Source organism: Sorex araneus, chromosome 3, assembly GCF_027595985.1.
Source record: "Sorex araneus isolate mSorAra2 chromosome 3, mSorAra2.pri, whole genome shotgun sequence".
Taxonomy (NCBI): Eukaryota; Metazoa; Chordata; class Mammalia; order Eulipotyphla; family Soricidae; genus Sorex; species Sorex araneus.
In genome coordinates, this window is record NC_073304.1 from 137261745 (window position 1) to 137281270 (window position 19526).

Consider the following 19526-nt stretch of genomic DNA (forward strand, 5'->3'; position numbering starts at 1 on the left):
CCGGCTATGCTCAGGGCTTACTCTGGCTGGGCCTTCTCCTCAGGAATCACCCCTGATGATGCTCAGAGGATCAAATATGGTACTGGATATCGAACACAGGTTGGTCATGTGTCCAATAGGGAATTCCTTAACCCCTGAAATATCTCTCTGACTCCTTCCTCAGCTTAGTTTTGTAACATTTTACATCAAATATCTGGGAAGGTAAACAAGGAAAATCTAAGGCCTAGATGACTAAGCCAGTTCAAGGTCTATGTGGACCAGAATAAGAATCTGTCCCTCTCATCTCACTCAAAAGATTTCTCAAAGTTAGTTCAACAACTTTCCCAACATAGGGTACTTCAAAGCAAACAGTTCCCAACAGTGCCCAACTGACAAATTCTTCAGGGCAAGCTAAACAGACTTACCTTCTTTGCTACCCCGTTCTCAGTAATGCAAAAGGGAAATCCTAAATTATGTGTCTGAAAATTCCTTTATCACCTGTCCACTATACAGCCTTCCTGGGGTGGCAGTAAAGAGCAACTATGCCATCTTAGTGGTGCCATGTGTGGGTGACCTGCTGCAAGCACTCACTGCCTGTGGTGCCCTGTGTAATCTTTGGAACAAGCACCTCAAACCCCAAGTAGGCACGAACAGACACATGGGCCATGCAAAGGTCCTACAGCTGAGTGAAACTTTTACTTGCCAATAGACGAGGAAGTTCCTGAGTTGGACAGATGTTTTTTAATTCCATGTATTCATGCATGAGAGAGGATTTAAAATCCCTCATCAGGCATCCAGGGAGAGTAAGCTAAGATACATGGCTCTGGGCTGTCTACCTTGAACACAATTCACGATAAAGAACACCTGAGCCTCTCAGTCTCCTGTCAATTTCTATCTACACAAAGCATTAAAGTCTTCTGGGGTTAGGACTAAACATCCAAGTTAATTCTTTCTTTTCTAACAACCATCTCCTTTCATGATATCATACATGAATTGCTTGATGGAATTATCTATAGAATCATGAGAGGGAGGAAAACTAGTAATGGCACACCAATTGAGTGTGGTTAAATGCAGTGCTATGATATCTCTTGTACTATTTCTGGAACCAATCGAAAAAGGAAAGAAACTTCATATGTCAAATTTTACACAACACACACTACATATGTCATTATATTTCATTCTCACAGCTCTAGCAAATGTTTTTTTCATTTTAGAGATATTTTCAGATGAAAACATTCCTTTAATTGAAAGCAGGGAACCACTATTTTATTTTATTTATTATTATTATTAGTATTAGTATTTTGCTTTTTGGGTCACACCTGGCAATGCACAGGGGTCACTCCTGGCTCTGCACTCAGAAACTGCCCCTAGCGGTGCTCAGGGAACCATATGGGACGCTGGAAATCGAACCTGGGTCAGCCGTGTGCAAGGCAAACGCCCTACCCACCATGCTGCTGTGCTATCACTCCAGCCCCAGGGAGCCATTATTTATACACTCTGAAAGAAGGCAGTTAACTACTACAGGTAAAACATTTCTCTGGCAATGTAACAATCTGCTAAATATGGACAAATCTCTTATTAGTTGATATTCGTGTCAAGTGGTTATATTAGGAAGTGGTAATTACTACAATGCTTTGTAACAAGGAGGTCTAACACATTTTTAAATGAATAGTAAATTACTAGTGAAAGATATTTAAATGTCAAATAGTAATAACTAGAAACTGGCAGTGAAAAGACACGAAACTATTGGTAGTACTGGGTGAGCCAGGAACACAGTCAAATGTTGAGTCTCAATGACACAACACTTGGGCAGAAAAACAACCTCGGGCCCTAGAATGGGACTTTTAGCCAGTAGGCTGAGAATTGCAGCCGGGGCCTTCAAGCTTCCAAAGCACAGCCTCGAGATCCTTACCTCATCTTCCTCTCAAAAAATTGTCTCATGGGTAAAGAATGACTATTTTTAAATATTAATAAGATATTGCAGGCGAGCACAGCTACTGGTATACCCTTGACCGAAGGCAGTCCTCTTCCATGGAGTGCGCAGCTGCGGTAGGGACGGGACACCCACCTAGCCAGCCAGATCAGCCGAATCAACCCTGGCGATCAACGGGGTCACAGATGTAACAGCCAGATAGCCCTCACATATTGCCTGGCTGGAGCAATAGCACAGCGGTAGGGCGTTCGCCTTGCACTTGGCCGACTAGGGTTCAATTCCTCCGCCCCACCTCGGACAGCCTGGCAAGCTACCGAGAGTATCTCGCCCACACGGCAGAGCCTGGCAAGCTATCCCTGGCATATCCAAGATGCCAAAAACATTAACAACAAGTCTCACAATGGAGACATTACTGGTGCCCTCTCGAGCAAACCGATGAGCAACGGGATGACAGTGACAATAAAATATTTCAGTACTTAATTCTATTTCTTAGTTTTTATTATGGCAAAATTTCATATATTTTTCGCTTTAGTCTTTTTTTTAAACAAACAAACAAACAACAAAAACTCCTGAAGGGCTAGTGAGATGCTCTGAGAATCGGAGCACAAGCTACACTGGCCAGAAGTTCAATTCCCAATTGCGTGATCCCGCAGCACTGGTGGGAGCCAACTCTGTGCAACAAACCAGAAGGGGCACCTGGAAACTGCCAGGTGTGGCGCAAAGGAAAAAGTATCTTCAAGATCTGAAAATCCTTTTTGCCCTATCTCATGGAAAAACTTTTTTCTCCAGAGTTTAACACTCTAAGGTCTTTGTCAGTGCTACTCATAGATAGCGATTTAACTTTACACTGTATTTTCATAACTATTATCATTTTATACTTAAGACACATGCATTAGTTTTCATTTTAATAATGCTAAAAATAAAGATAGGTTAAGTAGAGAATTGTGATTCTCAGTTGCTCAAGGACTATGTATGTTTTTCACTTGGTGGTACTTTTCAGGCTTAAAGTGATGTGTGTAAAGAAAAGAAAGACTAACTTTGTTTCTATTTTTAAAAATGACATTTTCTAAAGACAAATAAAATAATGTTGAAAATTACATGCAGAAATAACCCCCCCACACCCTCAACACCCGAAAAGCCAAAACAATCCTAGGAAAAAAGAAGCTGGGAGGCTTTTCGCTTACTATAATTGAACTATACTAAAAGACTATCGTAATCAAAATAGTATGGTACTAGAAACAGAATAGACTCTCAGACCACTGGAACAGAACTGAGTGTTCAAAGACAGACTTTCAGGTTTATGGGCAGTTAATCTTCAACAAAGGAGCAAAAATTAAGAGGTAAAACAAAGAAAACCTCTTCAACAAATGGTATTAGGTCAGTTGTGTGCAAAACAATGAATTCAAGCACCTTTGTAACACGATCCACCAAAAGTCAAGTTAAAATGGATTGGAGATCTTGGTTATAAGACCTGAATTCATAAATTATACTTAGGAAAAGAACACTTCATGACATTGAAGTGAGATATCCTCAATGATCCAATACCACCAAGGAAACAGAGTAAAGATAAACAGACAGGACTCTATCAAACTAAGAAGCTTCTGCACCATGAAAAAAGTGATGACTGGAATAAAAATATACCCTACAGACAAGGAGAAACTATTTGCTCAGCATTTATTTGATAACAGATTAACATCCAAGATACTATCTAGTTTATATTATGTCTAAAGAAAGTTCATGTACTTCATTTTGTTTTATAGTCTTTTCTTAAAAATCAATAACAAAATAATTACCTATCCAAGATAGATAATTACAACTTTACAAGAAAAATTTTACAAGAAAAATTATCCATCCAAGATAGATAATTAAAACTTTACAAGAAAAATTCAACCTATCATGCTTTGTTTTGTTTTCATTTCCCTCTCCTCTATGACATTATAACATGACATTATTACATTATGACATTACTATGACATTATCTGTACAATATGACATTATTACTATGACATTATCTGTACAGAGAAAAGCCACAGACTTTACATGTTGAATTTGTATTTTGCCATTTTACTACACAAGTCTATTGTTTCTATGCGGTTTTGTTTGGTATTCTTTAGGGCTTTCTAAGAATAATATCATGCCATTTTCAAATATGGAGAGTTTGACTTCTTCTTTTCCTTCCTGGATGCCCTTAATATACTTTTCTTGTCTAATTACTATGGCAAATATATGCAATACTATCCAGAGTAACAGTGGTGAAAGTGGTCATCCATGTCTTGAGTCTGTCTTGAACCTGTTCTTAGAGGGAACCTTCCCTTAGAGTGAAGTTTTTCATCACTGAGTATGTTTGTTCTGATCTTGTGGGAAATGGCTTTAACAATGTTGAGGAAAGTAACTTTAATTACAATTTTATTGAGAGGTTTTTTCTTTCCTTCAGGATAGGGTGAACACAGTCCTTCACCACCACAAATTATGCAGTTGAATTTCCTACATTTGGGGAAAGTGCAGGGGTCAGCACATCCGAAGTGTAATAGATAAGCCTTACCCTAGGAAAACCACCTTCGTGATCATAGTATCTTGAAGTATATTGAGAGTTTTGTTTATCATGAATGGTGTTGGATCTTGTCAAATGTTTTCTCTGTACCTACTGATATAATCATATGATCTTTATTTTTCCTTGAATCAACATGGTGTATTATGCTGATGGACTTGTGTATATGAAACCATCCTTGCATCCTCAGGATGAATGTCACTTGAATATGATATGTAATTTTTGTGATGTGTTGCTGGTTTTTATTTGATAGTAATTTTTTTAGGATCTCTGCTTAGATCTAAGTTCATCAGGAATATTGGCCTATAGTTTTTTTGTGCTGTCTCTACTTTTAGTTTCAGAGTGATGTTTGCCTCACTGTTTGGGAGTGTTTCTGTTTCTTTCAGTTCACTGAAGAGCCTTAAAAAGTTGGCAGTAGGTATTCTTTAAAGGTTTGGTAGACATTTAGCAAAAAAAAAAATAAGTGAAATTCATCCTGTAATCATTGGCATTCTAACTCAGGGTGTAAAATTTCTCTTTTTTTACTTCATGGGAGACCCTGTCTCTGTCTCTCTTTCTTTCTCATGTTTCCTAAATAAAAATATTTTACTTCATTAAAAAAAATCTAAAAGCATATGAATGATACATTTATTTTATTGTCTATCCTCAATCCATAAAAGAATTAAGAGACATAACTGCATCTTATAAGCTGATGAAAATGAAATAATGAGCAATTCCTTCAAATTAAATAAATGAAGAATATTTAGGGATCTCAAAGTAGAAAGCTAGCTGCATAATTAAATACTGATTGATGCATCTTCCATATTAAACAGTTGATGATGGGAAAGTTTCTTTATGGAAAGACTGTTTTTCTCAGACTTGATTTCTCTCACAGAAACATTAATAGTATGCTTGCAGGCAAATCCCCAAGAGTCTACTTAGCCCACAGCAGGCAGGAACTGTGGTTACTGTGATCTACTCAACCCCTAGGCATCTTTCAAACAAGGAACTGGTAATGGTAAGCTCCAGAGGTACATAGCTGGACTGGGGGATGGGAGGTGGGGATTTAAAAGAAGCAGTAGTCTGATTGCCAGGCAATAAAGTCGGATGGGTCCAGACGCCAAAGTTAATATTTGTGGGCTATGGGCCATTTGTGACTCAAATACTGCTTATGCTAAATAATGTGCCCAAATTAAATTTAAGCTAGAGAAAGTTAAGTTCTCCAACTTCTGTGTGTTGCTTCACAAGTGCACCAGACTTTATTTTATCTGAAAGAACAATGCGCAAGATTTAGAAGTCCTTGACTCTGTTCACTAAATTCCTTTGAGTTTCCCTTTCTCCATATATCTTCAAATTCATATCTTTGCAGGCTCGTTGTGTTGGGGGGAAATGTGATACTGTCATCAAAATGGATTATTACAGAACCCAGTGCTTTTCTCTCCCTGTTTGGGGTAGTTAATATATACAGCCATATTTAGAACTTTGTATACATGAATCAACAAAGCTTGGCAAAAATATCTATTGAAAACCTTCAAAATTTTATTGCAATGGATTCAAATTCAAAATGAGGCATACTGAATAGATAAATGTTCCAGATGGAAATATATTTTTTGAATGTGAACAAATTAAATAAAATTAGAGTCTAACTTCTGAAAGAATATTTTAGCCTAAAATGATTCCAAGATTTCTATTTAAACATAGGCAATAATCAGAACCAGGAGGATAGTACAGGGTTTAGGGCAAATACCTTGCATGCAGTCAGCCCAATTTGATTCCCAGTACCACATACTTCCTGAGTATGGCAAGGTGCAACCCTAGAGATCCAGAGCACTGCTAAGAGTGTCCTAAAGGGATCTGAGCACCACATGTGGCCCATGTGATCCCAGCAGAGCAGGGCCAGTGCCACTACATCCTTGGGCCCTTATAAAGAACTGCGCAGTATGGTGGCCAGGAATAGCCTGGAGTAGTCTTCTGTGGTGTTCAGAGCCTCCTAAACACCACTGGAGAGAAACCTCTGGCCCCAACCCCCACCCCTAAATAAATACAATAGGCACCAGTAGCAGGAAAATGCTTCTTTCTTTCCTTTTGACACAATTTAGTAAAAGGGACATTAAGAAGACATTAAGGGGCTAGAGCGATAGTACAACGAATAGACGTTTGCCTTGCACGTGGCCAACATGAGTTCGATTCCCAGCATCCCATATGGTCTCCTGAATACCGCCAGGAGTAATTCCTGAGCACAGAGCCAGCAACACCTGTGCATCTCTGGGTCTGGATCCGAAAAAAACAAATAAATAAATAATACAGCATGTGAACAAAAAGTGAAAATCGAGAAGTAAATGTAATGTTATACACTTTTAATTATTTTTTGGTATATGCTAAATGGTATATCAATATGTGGGAAACTTAAAATTAAGTCTACACTTCACAATCAGTGAGTGGTGAAACTCAGAGGTAGTGAAAAAATATTTCAAAGTAGCACAGCAGCACTGTCATCCAATTGTTCATCGATTTGCTCAAGCAGGCACCAGTAATGTCTCCATTGTGGGACTTATTGTTACTGTTTTTGGCATATCGAATATGCCATGGGGAGCTTGCCAGGCTCTGCTGTGCGGGCGGAATACTCTCAGTAGCTTGCCAGGCTCTCCAAGAGGGATGGAGGAATCAAACCTGAGTTGGCTGCATGCAAGGCAAACACCCTACCCGCCTTGCTAAAGTGCATTCTTAAAAAAAAAGAGTAAAAATTCTTGAAAAAAATAACAGAAATGGAATAAATATTCACTACTGACTCCATGGCAGATTTCAAATTTATCAAGGAAATTACAATGAATAGTAGACTAAAGCAAGTGAAAACAGGACAGGTTTGGAAGAGTAGCAAGCTACATTTGAATAGAAAACACTGAAGTATTTTGAAATATTTAGACAGTAACAAATAAAATATGAAAAAGTGACAATATGGGGTCAAACAGTTATAGAAAGGTTGCAATTAAACTAATCTGGGAGGAAAAGCCATAGGACTGATTTTCCTATCAGACTACAGTGAAACCTGTATTACTCAAGTATTTATATGATATTGAAAACTGGTACGGGACTCTTGGAAAATCTTGTAGAAATAAATGCATTCATCCTAACAAGGTCACCCACCTTCTTTGATCTTACTGATGGACTCTGTACCTACTACAAAAGTGTGACCACCTGATCTAACAAATCTTTCTTTTCTGTGCGAAGTCCTCTACAACTGACTTTAGATTAAGAATGTCAACTTTTTTCCTCTTCTTCCTTCTTTGTATAGATCAGTACAAAGGCCAATCAGCAGAGCTGAGCAAAGTAGGCATATCACAGGGTGAAGAAGATTTCTGCATGATGGTCCAACATGGAGTGTCATCATCTGAGCAGAAAGAGGAGGGTCTCCTGAACAATAAGGGAGCATAAAAACTACAATATTGCTCACATAATGGATGCCAGGTTTTTTACCATAAGAAAAATGAGTGACATGGGAACCGAGGGACATGGATCAAGCAGTAGAGTACATTCTACATGGCAAGTTCAGGGTTTGAGCCCAAGCAGTACATGGCTCCTGGAATGATGCTATATGTAATCCCCTCAACAATAAAAAATAAAAGAAAAAGAATATTCAGTACAGGGGGAAAAAAGGAGCTAAAAAAATAAGAGAGAAAAGCAGAATGATCCTAATGAATTGGACTGGAATTAAAGATATTACACGAACTTCTGGCTGGCAGTTTGGAAGGCAGTATAGACAATTCACAATAAAAACGATACATGAATACAGTCATAAATGCTATATATACACACATATTTCCTCTAACTGTGTTGTCTGACAGGGCCTGGGAACAGTGACAGTGTGATAGCAATGAGGACACCTAATGCCCATATCTTGGTTTCTATTCTCATTCTGCACTAAAAGAGACAAGAGCTCCTTGGAGAATGGGTAGATTGCAGGTAAAGTATACGATGAACCTAGCATATCTTTCTGTGTCACAAAGTAAGAAAATGCTCATAGATGCTGGAGAAAGGAAGGGAGGGAGGGAGGGAGGGAGGGAGGGAGGAAAGAAGGGAGGGAGGGAGAGAGGGAGGGAGGGAGGGAGGAAGGAAGGAAGGAAGGAAGGAAGGAAGGAAGGAAGGAAGGAAGGAAGGAAGGAAGGAAGGAAGGAAGGAAGGAAGGAAGGAAGGAAGGAAGGAAGTTGGGAGGGAGGGAGGGAGGGAGGGAGGGAGGGAGGGAGGGAAGGAAGGAAGGAAGGAAGGAAGGAAGGAAGGAAGGAAGGAAGGAAGGAAGGAAGGAAGGAAGGAAGGAAGTTGGGAGGGAGGGAGAGAGGGAGGGAAGGAAGGAAGGAAGGAAGGAAGGAAGGAAGGAAGGAAGGAAGGAAGGAAGGAAGGAAGGAAGGAAGGAAGGAAGGAAGGAAGGAAGGGAGGGAGAGAGGGAGGGAGGGAGGGAGGGAGGGAAAAAAGGGAGGGAGGGAGGACAAAAGAAAAAATTTAACTGAAGGCACTCCCACTTACTAAATTTGGGACAACTTGTGCCTCAAATGATAGAAATAGATGGAAACTTACTAAACAGCAAGTTATGTGACAGTTAACTTAGATTTTAAAATTAATTTTTAAAAATTGCATGAATAAAAGTTAATTCTTATAGTACAAGTCAACAAATAAACACTGAAGGCAAAACATTGCCATCTGGTAATCATCAAAATAATCATTAAATCACACACCAAAAATAGTAGTGTGTTCTGAAACCAGTGAGTCAATGTATAATAAAGAAAAAATACTGAAGTCAGCGAGACAAATCACAGAGCAACTAGGGCACACGCAAGGTGAGTTTGATCCCCGGCACTACGCGCTTCCCCACCCCAAGTCAGCACAGCAGACAGTCCGGAGGGTCCCCGGCACCACTGGTTGTGGCTCTGAAGGCTCTCAAGCACAACTTAGGCACCCCCCAGCAATATATAAATAAAATTCAACAATTTTTAAGAATATTTATTGTACCATAGACACACAAAATGTTCCTAATAGTCCCCAGAGTATGGAACATATGAATATTCCTAGTATTCTCTTTGTAACTGTTGTACAAATTAAAAAATTATTCAACAATTGAAAGTTTATTTAAAAATATATTTTTAAATTTTAACACATGAATCTCAAAACACCTTCCTAATAATCTTATAATTAAAAAGAGAGAAGATTTTTGCAATGAAGATTCCTGACAAGTCCAATTTTAACAAGTGATCTGAGTGAGCATCACCTGAAATGGAACAAGTAGGACCTGTACAAACATGAGAAAACACAGCATCATTTCTCTACTATTCTGTCCAAAAGATTAAATACTAGTCCAATCATAAAAAAGCATAAAATTATTCCTAGATACTTGAGAAGACTCTATAATATCTAACCTGAAGTTTTCAAAACTCCAAACTCATAAAATTCAAGGAAAAACTGAAGAAGTATTTTGGACTAAAAACCTAGAGAGATGTGACATATAAAAATAAGACATAATGACTGAGTAAACAGTGGATTCATATGTTGGGACAAATGGAAAAAATATTAAAGAGAGTCTAAGAATTAGATGGTAGGAATTCATTAGTGTCCATTTCTGATTTGAGTTATTCACATCATATTTGCAAATTTCTAGAAATATTAAAATTACTTCATAAGAAAAAAATTATGTTATATATTACATTATCTTAATTATGTGCATATTATTTATTATATAATTCTTAATAATAAATAAGGCAATAAAATGTTAAAAGAACACACAATGTTAAGATTTGCATTCAAAGAGTGCACTTTAATCTAAAAATAAAAATCCTTAATACCTTATTTCCCTAACAGCAATAACAGTTAAGATGACTACATATATGGTCATGTTTAATTAAACAAAATAATATTATGAGAAGTCCCTTAGCAAAACAGAATTTAAAAAAGCACAATGAAGCAGAACTCACTAGGACACTTAATTTTAAAGTGGACATGTTGTAACAATTCTGGTTTTATAGCAACAATATACACAAAATATTCTGAAAACAAAAAAAACAGATACCTTGATTTAAGTGTGTGGCCTCTGTGATCTGAACACCATTCACGGAGCACTGAGATCCACCCAAGGGTACCAGAGTCACAGTGCCCCCAGCATTCTCGAAGATACAGTGCTCACTCTCCAAGTCCAGACCATGAAGAACTAAAATTGAAAAACAAGAAAATGTTTTCTTAGGTATCTCCTACAAGAATCCCCACCTGAACTCCTGTTCCTTTTCCATGTCTCTGGCGTGAAATGAACAGGTATCTATTTAGTGAGAAAATTGCACTTTGGAGTTCATGGCATCATGAAACCAGTGAGTCAAAGTATAATAAAGAAAAAAATACTGGAGTCAGTGAGTGAGACAAATCATACGGGAATTAGGGCATCAACTGTTAGTACTGATATACTACTGGGATGTAATTCAAAGGGTAGGGGCAGCACCTGAATAAGGAAAAGAGTGGGGCTGGAACAATAGCATAGCAGGTAGGGCATTTGCCTTGCACGAGGCCGGCCCAGGTTTGATTCCCAGCATCCCATATGGTCCTCCAAGCACTGCCAGGAGTAATTCCTGAGTGCAGCGCCAGGAGTAATCGCTGTGCATCACCAGGTGTGACCCCAAAAGCAAATAAACAAATAAACAAACAAACAAATAAGTTAATAAGGAAAAGGTTATATCATGTTAATTTATTTCATCTTCAGTGAGAAAAAAACATAGCTGTGTAAAAAGTCATCACTATTAACCACTGATTCACTTTGAAAATTTTCCTCCACCAGCCATTGAAAATTCACAACAAAATGGAAAAGAATAAAGGACTTCATAGATCAAGAACTCATTGTCAGTGATCAAAAACTCATTGTGACCTCCATACTTAAAAGTTCTGCATTTTGGAAGCAGAAGCAAAGGTGATCCATATATGGCACATATCTTGGAAAATACAAGAAAGCCTCCAAAAGCCTCCCCAAAAAGGGTATGCACACAGCCACCACCTGTGCCCATCCATGCTCAGTAGAGCTGGGTTCCCACAGACTTCTCAGAGCTGGGGTGACCTAATCTCATATGACCACCATTAGTTATTCTTAATAAATGATCACAATGGATATGAGCATCTACATGAAGAAATACACCAACACAATTTTAAACCAGTTAAATGGCCTGTTTCTTAGAAGTGCAGATCAAATAACTCCTATAATCCTCCAAACTTGCATTACTGTATTCTTTGAGGGGGTGGGGGAGTGTGTTCTTACCAGTCATAATAATTCATAACAACTCCAAAGAGCAGAAGTCTAACATAATGATTAGAAGAAGAGCTCTGATGTTCACTTCTACTCAAAAACAGTTGACCCTAAGGGCTTCCGGGAATGACTTTTCGGGTGACTTTTCAGCTTTTTCAGATTCATAAAATACAGTAAAGACATGTAAGAAAAAGCTAGGCTGGCTATGATTAATAGCTTACACTTGGCAAGACTGAGTAAGTCGATCATAGCAATTCTAAAAACAGCTGAAAAGATTATAATTCTTCCCTGGCCAATCTCCATCCTGATCCCACACAAAGCAGACACACAAAACACACCCCCATAATCACCACCATCAGGAATTCCTATATCATACTTTTAAAACTTGGCTAGATTCAACCTACTCAGGGATATGAAATCACTGATAATCTGTATGCCTTATAGGAATGCTTGCCTTCGTACTGCGTGCGTGTGTGTGCGTGTGCGTGTGTGTGTGTGTGTGTGTGTGTGTGTGTGTGTGTGTCTGAGTAGCCTACATTCCACAGTAATCCTTGCAAAGGAAATATTCACATCTCTCCCAATACAAAGCATTATATTTTTCATGCATGCCTACTGGCATATCTCAAACATTCATTATTCTAATGCAATAAAAGTAGGGTTATTTAAATAAATACATTCTTAAAAGATGTTATAGGACAGTGTATGTAGGGTAGAGGAAAAGGATTCATAGTTCCAGTTTATTAAATTATTTTTTCTGTGTTATTAACTTGATTTCAAAGTTATAGAAATACATATACTGACATGTTTACTTAAAAGCGATTTTTTTGGGGGGAGGGCTACAAGCAAATATGCTCAGGGGTTATTCCCAGAGAGGCATTTGGGGCTATCAGGGGGTCAAATCTAGGGTTACTGCATACAAAATATGTACTCAAGCCCTTGAAACCATTTTTCCAGCTCCAAAATAACCTAGCCTGAAGTTAAAATATTTCTTACCTTTTATTTACTTATTTTTTGGAAGAAATCAAAGCTAGTACTTGTCTTTCACACATAAAATGCAAGTACTCTACCACTGAACCAAAGCCCCAGCCCCTTGACATTAGTATCTTTGAGGATTGGAAAGAGCACAATGATTATGACCTCTGCCTTGCATGTGGCCAACTAGGGTTCAATTCCCAGCACCCCGTATGGTCCCTCAAGGCCTGCCATCTTGGTGATCCCTGAGCACCACTGAGTGTGGCGAAAGAAAGAAAGAAAGAAAGAAAGAAAGAAAGAAAGAAAGAAAGAAAGAAAGAAAGAAAGAAAGAAAGAAAGAAAGAAAGAAAGAAAGAAAGAAAGAAAGAAAGAAAGAAAGAAAGAAAGAAAGAAAGAAAGAAAGAAAGAAAGAAAGAAAGAAAGAGAGAAAGGGTCTTTTAAAAATCACTATTTCAATGTCAATTTAGAAGTGATTCATCAAACACATTTTTTAAAAAAATCATTGATCACTGGTATTCATACCAATATCTTGTTCTGTTGAAGCGTCTTCTCTACCAACGTATGTCTGACCTTCCTGAGAAGAAAAGCCAAGAGAAAGTTATTAGTGAGAACCAGAGGAACAGTTTCTTTCCTTTCACTCAGGCACAAGCAATCTGATGAGCAACGGGCTGAGCAATGTCCTGAACAGGCCTCAGCCCCATGCAAGCTGCATGACTGCACTTTGTAGCAACACAAACACTATGTCGGGAATGACAGCAACATCCCAGAGGGCTATTGCTTGGACACAGTTAGCCTCCTACTCTGGCCAGCAGCGATAATTTGCCCATGACAGTAATATCAATAATGTTCCCTTCATCCTTTCTGGCAAGTTCCTCCTTCGGTGGCCACAAATTTTATGTGTCTAAAGATGCAATTTATTGAAACCCACAAAGCACAAATGCAGTGTCATTCTCAGTGACATCATGTACCAGAGAAAAGATACTACAGCCAAGGTTACAAGGACAAACAGAGATGCTGATATTCAAATCTTGCTCTCTTGACAGAAGCAGCCTGTTCAGGACCAGACCCGGTAATATATATGAGTGACACAACTTTGTAAGGATCCCAGGAGATTGGGAAACTGTATAACAAATCTCAGTTCCAAGTGCTCATAACTTTACTTCCTCAATATCTCTGCCTTTTGTTTCTTTGATTTGGGGGCCACCCCAAGTTATGCTCAGGGCTTGTTCTGACCTCAATGCTCAGGGATCACTCCTGCGCATTGAGCTAGGTGTCCAGAAGACCATATGAGTTGCCAGGAAGAAATCCAAGTTGGCTGCCTGCGAGGCAAACACGCTCCCCATTGTACTATTTTCTGCATTTTTCATCTTTACCTCCTGTCATTAACTCTACAAAACAGAATGTAAAGGGAAGAGATGTTCATTCAGCACTGGAACCATAAAACACAAGAACTTGTAAAACCACAAAATCCCAATGAATTTTTGAAAATCCCCAAAGGATTCAGGATTTACTATATACTCTAATGCAATCGCTGTGTTCATAGACACAGAGCATTGTATCAAATCATGTTACTGTCTAAAGGGAAAAATGAAAAAAAAAACTAGGTTGTTTCACTGAAAGAGTTTCTACCTTCAAGTGATATAAGATGATTCCAGTACTCAGAAGGTCATCATCAATGCCAATCAAATGAGGCAGCTCAGAATCCAAAACAACTCCAATCCCTTCTTTCCTAAGGGCTAGAGTTTGTTCCTGAAATTGGGAGGAAAAGAAAAAGAAAGAGTTAATCTGGGAAAAGAAAACATCATATTAGGCATTGCTAATGTTTTTCTCAGAAAACAAAGCAAAAATAAAATTTATGTACCTTACATTGTGTGTAGAAATCCTGACATATGATGGACAGGTAAATTTAGAGCATATGAAAATCTCATTATAAAATGACTAGACTTACTGCCTGAAATACATAACTTCTTGAAAGCCAAGTTCAAACCTTGCCTTCCCTCAAAAAAGAGACGACCACCTTACTACAAAACAATATTGCCACCACTTCAGAACCTTATTTATACTTGATAGATAGATGATTCCTTTGTTGTTTTACTTTCCCTCCAATTAAAATGAAAGTTGGTCCAAAGGCAACACTTTGCTGTGTATCAGCCCTCCTCACGCTGAACAGCCTACATCCTGTCTCCTGTATCAGTGGCCTCTCCAATGGACAGACCACTCCCACCCAGCAACCATCACTACCCACCTTGGACCTACCACCCTTGGACTACCACCCTGCATCTTCCTCTAGCTACCACCAATTTCTCGGCATCAGTTTAGAGAAAAACAGTTCCAAAGAGTTCACTCTCCTCATGGTTCCCCAACTGCTCCCTTTGAAGCATTTCTGAGGACTCTCCTCCTTGGGGTTCTGTAACTACAGGTATCTCCTCCTGGCCTCATCCTTCCCTGACTTATCCTACAAGCTACAAAATGTATAGGCTTGAACTCTCGAATCTCTGGCTCTACCTTTAACTATCCTATATACATACACACCTACTTAAATATATCTGTGGAAATGCCGAATAAGCATTCAGATTTACTGCAACCCTAGGGGAATGGGAAAAACTGACAGTGGGTTAGAGTTCTAGCCTTGCATTAGGTCGAACTCCCTTTGATCTCTGACACCATACATGGGTTCCAAGCTGTACCAGGTGTGATCTGTGAACACAGAGCCAGGAGTAAGCCATGAGCACCTCCAGTTATGGCCCCAAAGTAAGCAAAATATAACCTTGGAAACTCCCTAACTCTCAAACCTACACACTCCCCTTTCTCAGTATATGCCAAATGCCTTACAGTTATGTGGACAAATAAAATAAAATAAACGACAGTGTGTTCCTTTCTTTTTCTTCACTCTACATATTTCATGTTGACTCTACTTCCAAAACATGTCCCAATCTGACAACATCAAACCACTTGCAACACACTTCTTCCCAACACCAGCAAGATTATCTTTCATCTGAGCACCAGAATCACCCATGCTATTAATACTAACACCTATGCCATTACTGTGGGATCAACTTTATTTGACAGTTGAAAGGTATCAAGGAAAGTTGCAGTTCTACTTGAGTTTTTCAATAACTTCCCATTTCACAGAGATAAAAGCCAGAGTCCTTGTAATTTTATACACAACTTTACAGGACGTTGTCTTCTGCTCACCTCCTGCTCTCTTCTGCCACTCCCTCTCCATCCCTTACTCCTCTCTAGCAATCCAGAATTCCTTGTCTTTGGCTGCTGCCCTCAAACCTGCCAGCCTAATAACAGGGGAATGTTTCAGGGGGAAGGGGCACATATCTTACAAATATGAGAACCAAAGTTTGAACCTTAGCACCTCATGAGCGCAGGGCCAGGAGGTAAAAAGTGCTGACCACAAGAGGATGTAACAAGAGAAAGAAAGAAAAAGAAAGAAAGAAAGAAAGAAAGAAAGAAAGAAAGAAAGAAAGGAAGGAAGGAAGGAAGGAAGGAAGGAAGGAAGGAAGGAAGGAAGGAAGGAAGGAAGGAAGGAAGGAAGGAAGGAAGGAAGGAAGGAAGGAAGGAAGAGAGAGAAAGAAAAAAAGAAAATAAGAAAAGAAAAGAAAAATCCAGAGGTGGCACTAGTACAGCTGGTAGAGTGCTTGCCTTCCTGACCTGGGTTTGATTCCCAGCATCCCAAATGGTTCCCTGAGCACTGCCAGGAATGTTCCCTGAGCACAGCCAGGAATAAACCTTGAGCATCACTAGTGTTGCCCCATTACAAACAAAAAGCCAGTATGGTTGTACTCTCAGTTATATCCAAGATCAGAACTAGTACTTTTGAGAACGAAAATATCAAGGTGGCAAGAGGGGAAGAGAAAGAGCCAAGTTACTGAGGTTCCTACACTGAGAACAAATCAGTGAACATCTACCATGGCACAGTTCCGTGACTCCAACACCCAGCCCACTTCAAATGTATCAGAAGCACACACATTTCAGAAATGAATAAAAGTGCCTTGTGTCATTCACATATAAAAATCACGTACGAAGTCCACCATTCTCTAAGAACCTCACAACCATGCAGAAATGGGAGTTAAGAAAATATGGTGAGACGTGATGCAGGGGGTCAGAGGGTCCCCAGTTCTTTATCTGCAGACATTTGGGTTTCAAATGCATTGGGGCATAGAAGCCGGAGGCATGTAAGAGGGTGAACTGGCATGAAATTAGAATCAAGAGACAAAAAAATAAATAAACTTCATAAAAATCACCACTTGAAAGAAAGCAATTTAACTATCACAAATAGATAAAATGATCTATGTACAACTTAAATTGAAAAAGGGGAAATGGAGCATACCACTGTACTTCAATTATTCTTTGCATCAGTCAAGATCCTTTTCCTGAGCTCAGACCCTCAGCCTTCCAGGTCTGATTTACTATATTAATCCCCTCACAAATCTCAGGAGAAATGAGAATTTTAAATAAACCAAATATCCCCTACTTGTACCACTCAGATATTGATTTTAGCCATGATTTTTCTCCTACCCATAGAATTCCAGCAGGGGTAGGAAAGATGTGCTGTGTTTTGTTTTGTTTTCGAAGCTATATATTCCAGTGGAGAATTTAATCACAATGCTCCGTTTCATAAAACAGTGAACTTAACGGAAGGTGTGGAGGCTCTGACCTGTGGCAGTACTGCACAAACAGAGTGAGCAGCCTTCTGGCAAGAGGGTTTCAGGCATCTAAGCTCATGTCAAAACAAAAGTGACTGTTCTCTTAGGAGACAAATTTATTTTCTTTCTACATAAAAGAAGGCAATAATTTCCCCCCCATCAAGGCAGTATTTTAAACTCTAATAGCTCCCACACTAACTAGAGATATTGTTTTGGAATACAGCCCAGTGTAGTTTAATATTCTTCTTTATTTTAAGATGAAAAACTTTCTTTTATTTGTTCCTTGAAATAAGTTTCATGGATTTTTAAAATCATTTGAAATTTCTAACTTCAGAGCTATTAGGGCAAAAATATTACTGTACCCAATATCCACCCATGTGTACATATACATGAACACACATTTTCATATACAGAATATGTAAAAGCTGAATAGGAGGGAGTTATTCCAGAACTGGGAGTGGCAATCAATAAATTTATGTTTAATGCTGCCCTAAAGCTCTATGACATTCAAGCTGCATTTGACTACATGATATAATAAAAGTGTCACCTCGTGAAACTAAAACCTAGGGTTTAAATCACTGCTCAAGTGAAAAAGTAATTTCAGACAAAAATATCTATCACATATAAAATATTTATTGAGTGGCATCTACTGTTATACATAATTTATGAACCACTTCTTTGATAAGATGCACTATTCAACATACACGGAGGTGCCTCCCTCCTCCAAATCCAGTTATGCACTGTCCCAAAGAAAAAGTATCCTGAGTATTTGCACATGTCGGGATTGAAGCAAAGTTCTTGGCAGCTAATATTGGCATAAAAGATCAACTATAACATGGTTAAAAGTGCCAAAAAATTTTATCCACTCATTGTAAATATTTAAATGTTATGTGCACATAATTAATTATGTGAAAATAATGTGTTCAATGTGTTTTTCCTCAACCTCTGAATTTAAAACACATGTACAGAGTCAAACCATTGCTTCTGGCACATTCCAGTCAGCAGGTGAGCTGCAGAGAGGGCTGCCAAAATCTGAGGGGATAAGACCACCAGAAGGTTTGGCTCACTTGGGGGCTGCCCATTCATTTATCTCATTTATGACACTGATGATATCGAATGACTCATTATCCTTAGTTTCTTATACTATTTGACAACTCAACTTTCTGGAAAACAGATACATGAAAACCAACATAAGGAATTTTCAGGAAGAAACTTTACAGTCATAAGAAGTCTACCTCAGATCTTGCATGGAAAATATTGACAATGAGCCTGTCCCATGTAAATTAAGAAGTTTTCTCACACTGAGTATGTTATGGTTACATGTATGATGCACACAATAATCACTTAATAAGAACTATATTGAATAAGTGACTTTGAGTTGCTTTTTTTTCTTTGGGATAGTCAAGAATGTAAGCCCATATTTAATTTTATTTCAGACACTGTGGTTTACAATACTGTTAATGATGGGAATCTGTGTATAAAACATCCTAACACCACATCCTATCCCAGGGAGCCTCTTGTCATGCACCATTGTCCCAGGGTCCCCCTTACCTCAATCCTATTTCCCCGCCTTTGGCTGACCCCCAACATTCGGGGTCAACTTCCTACTGATTGTCAGTTCTCAGATCTGGTTGCCTTTGAGGCCCACATTTGTATTTGTCTGTGTGTGTATGTAAATTTATATTATAGATATTATATGTTTCATCAACTAGCAAAAATCTGTAGAATTGCCTCACATCATATTGTGAATTAAATTATGCAAACTTGACTACAACACCTAGCAGAAGAGGAGAGATGCTGCAAAGTACTCTACTGGGGACGTGAGGCGGGAGATAGGAAGTCAGACAGAAGGGGAGACCTTGTGAAAAATAAAACCATCCTCTACCAAAGCTAGTTTTTCATTTTTAAAAAGATCATGTGGTTTAATTTGAACAGAAGAAAAAAATTAAGCATTTACTGAATTTCAACCAAACGTTTAACTACTAGAGACTTCTTAAAATATGCTAGCTGGTTCTGATATTATGAGCCATATCTGGAGATCAACAACACTGTGAATCTTTTTCCCCCAGAGGTGTCTGATTTGAAGCATCAATGCTCAAGTGTGTTAATGTTTGAGAATATCTATCTCCCACCCCCTTACACCTAAATTACATCATAGCTGTGTCAAAGTGGGGCACAGTGGATAGTACGCCC

At 38.7% G+C, this 19526-nt stretch overlaps 1 protein-coding gene and 1 pseudogene across 2 annotated transcripts in view; both read right to left on the bottom strand.

Moving 5' to 3' along the window:
• Window positions 1-19526, bottom strand: part of KIF16B (kinesin family member 16B) — a 324792-nt gene that overhangs the window by 155084 nt on the left and 150182 nt on the right. For both annotated transcript variants that reach the window (XM_004610913.3, XM_055133099.1), the window contains exons 13-15: window positions 14305-14424; window positions 13198-13249; window positions 10492-10629 (exon numbers count right to left, since the gene is read on the bottom strand). In XM_004610913.3, coding sequence (XP_004610970.2) covers window positions 10492-10629; window positions 13198-13249; window positions 14305-14424 — 310 coding nt within the window. The remainder of the gene's footprint in view (window positions 1-10491; window positions 10630-13197; window positions 13250-14304; window positions 14425-19526) is intronic.
• LOC129403710 (U1 spliceosomal RNA) lies at window positions 4342-4495 on the bottom strand (annotated as a pseudogene).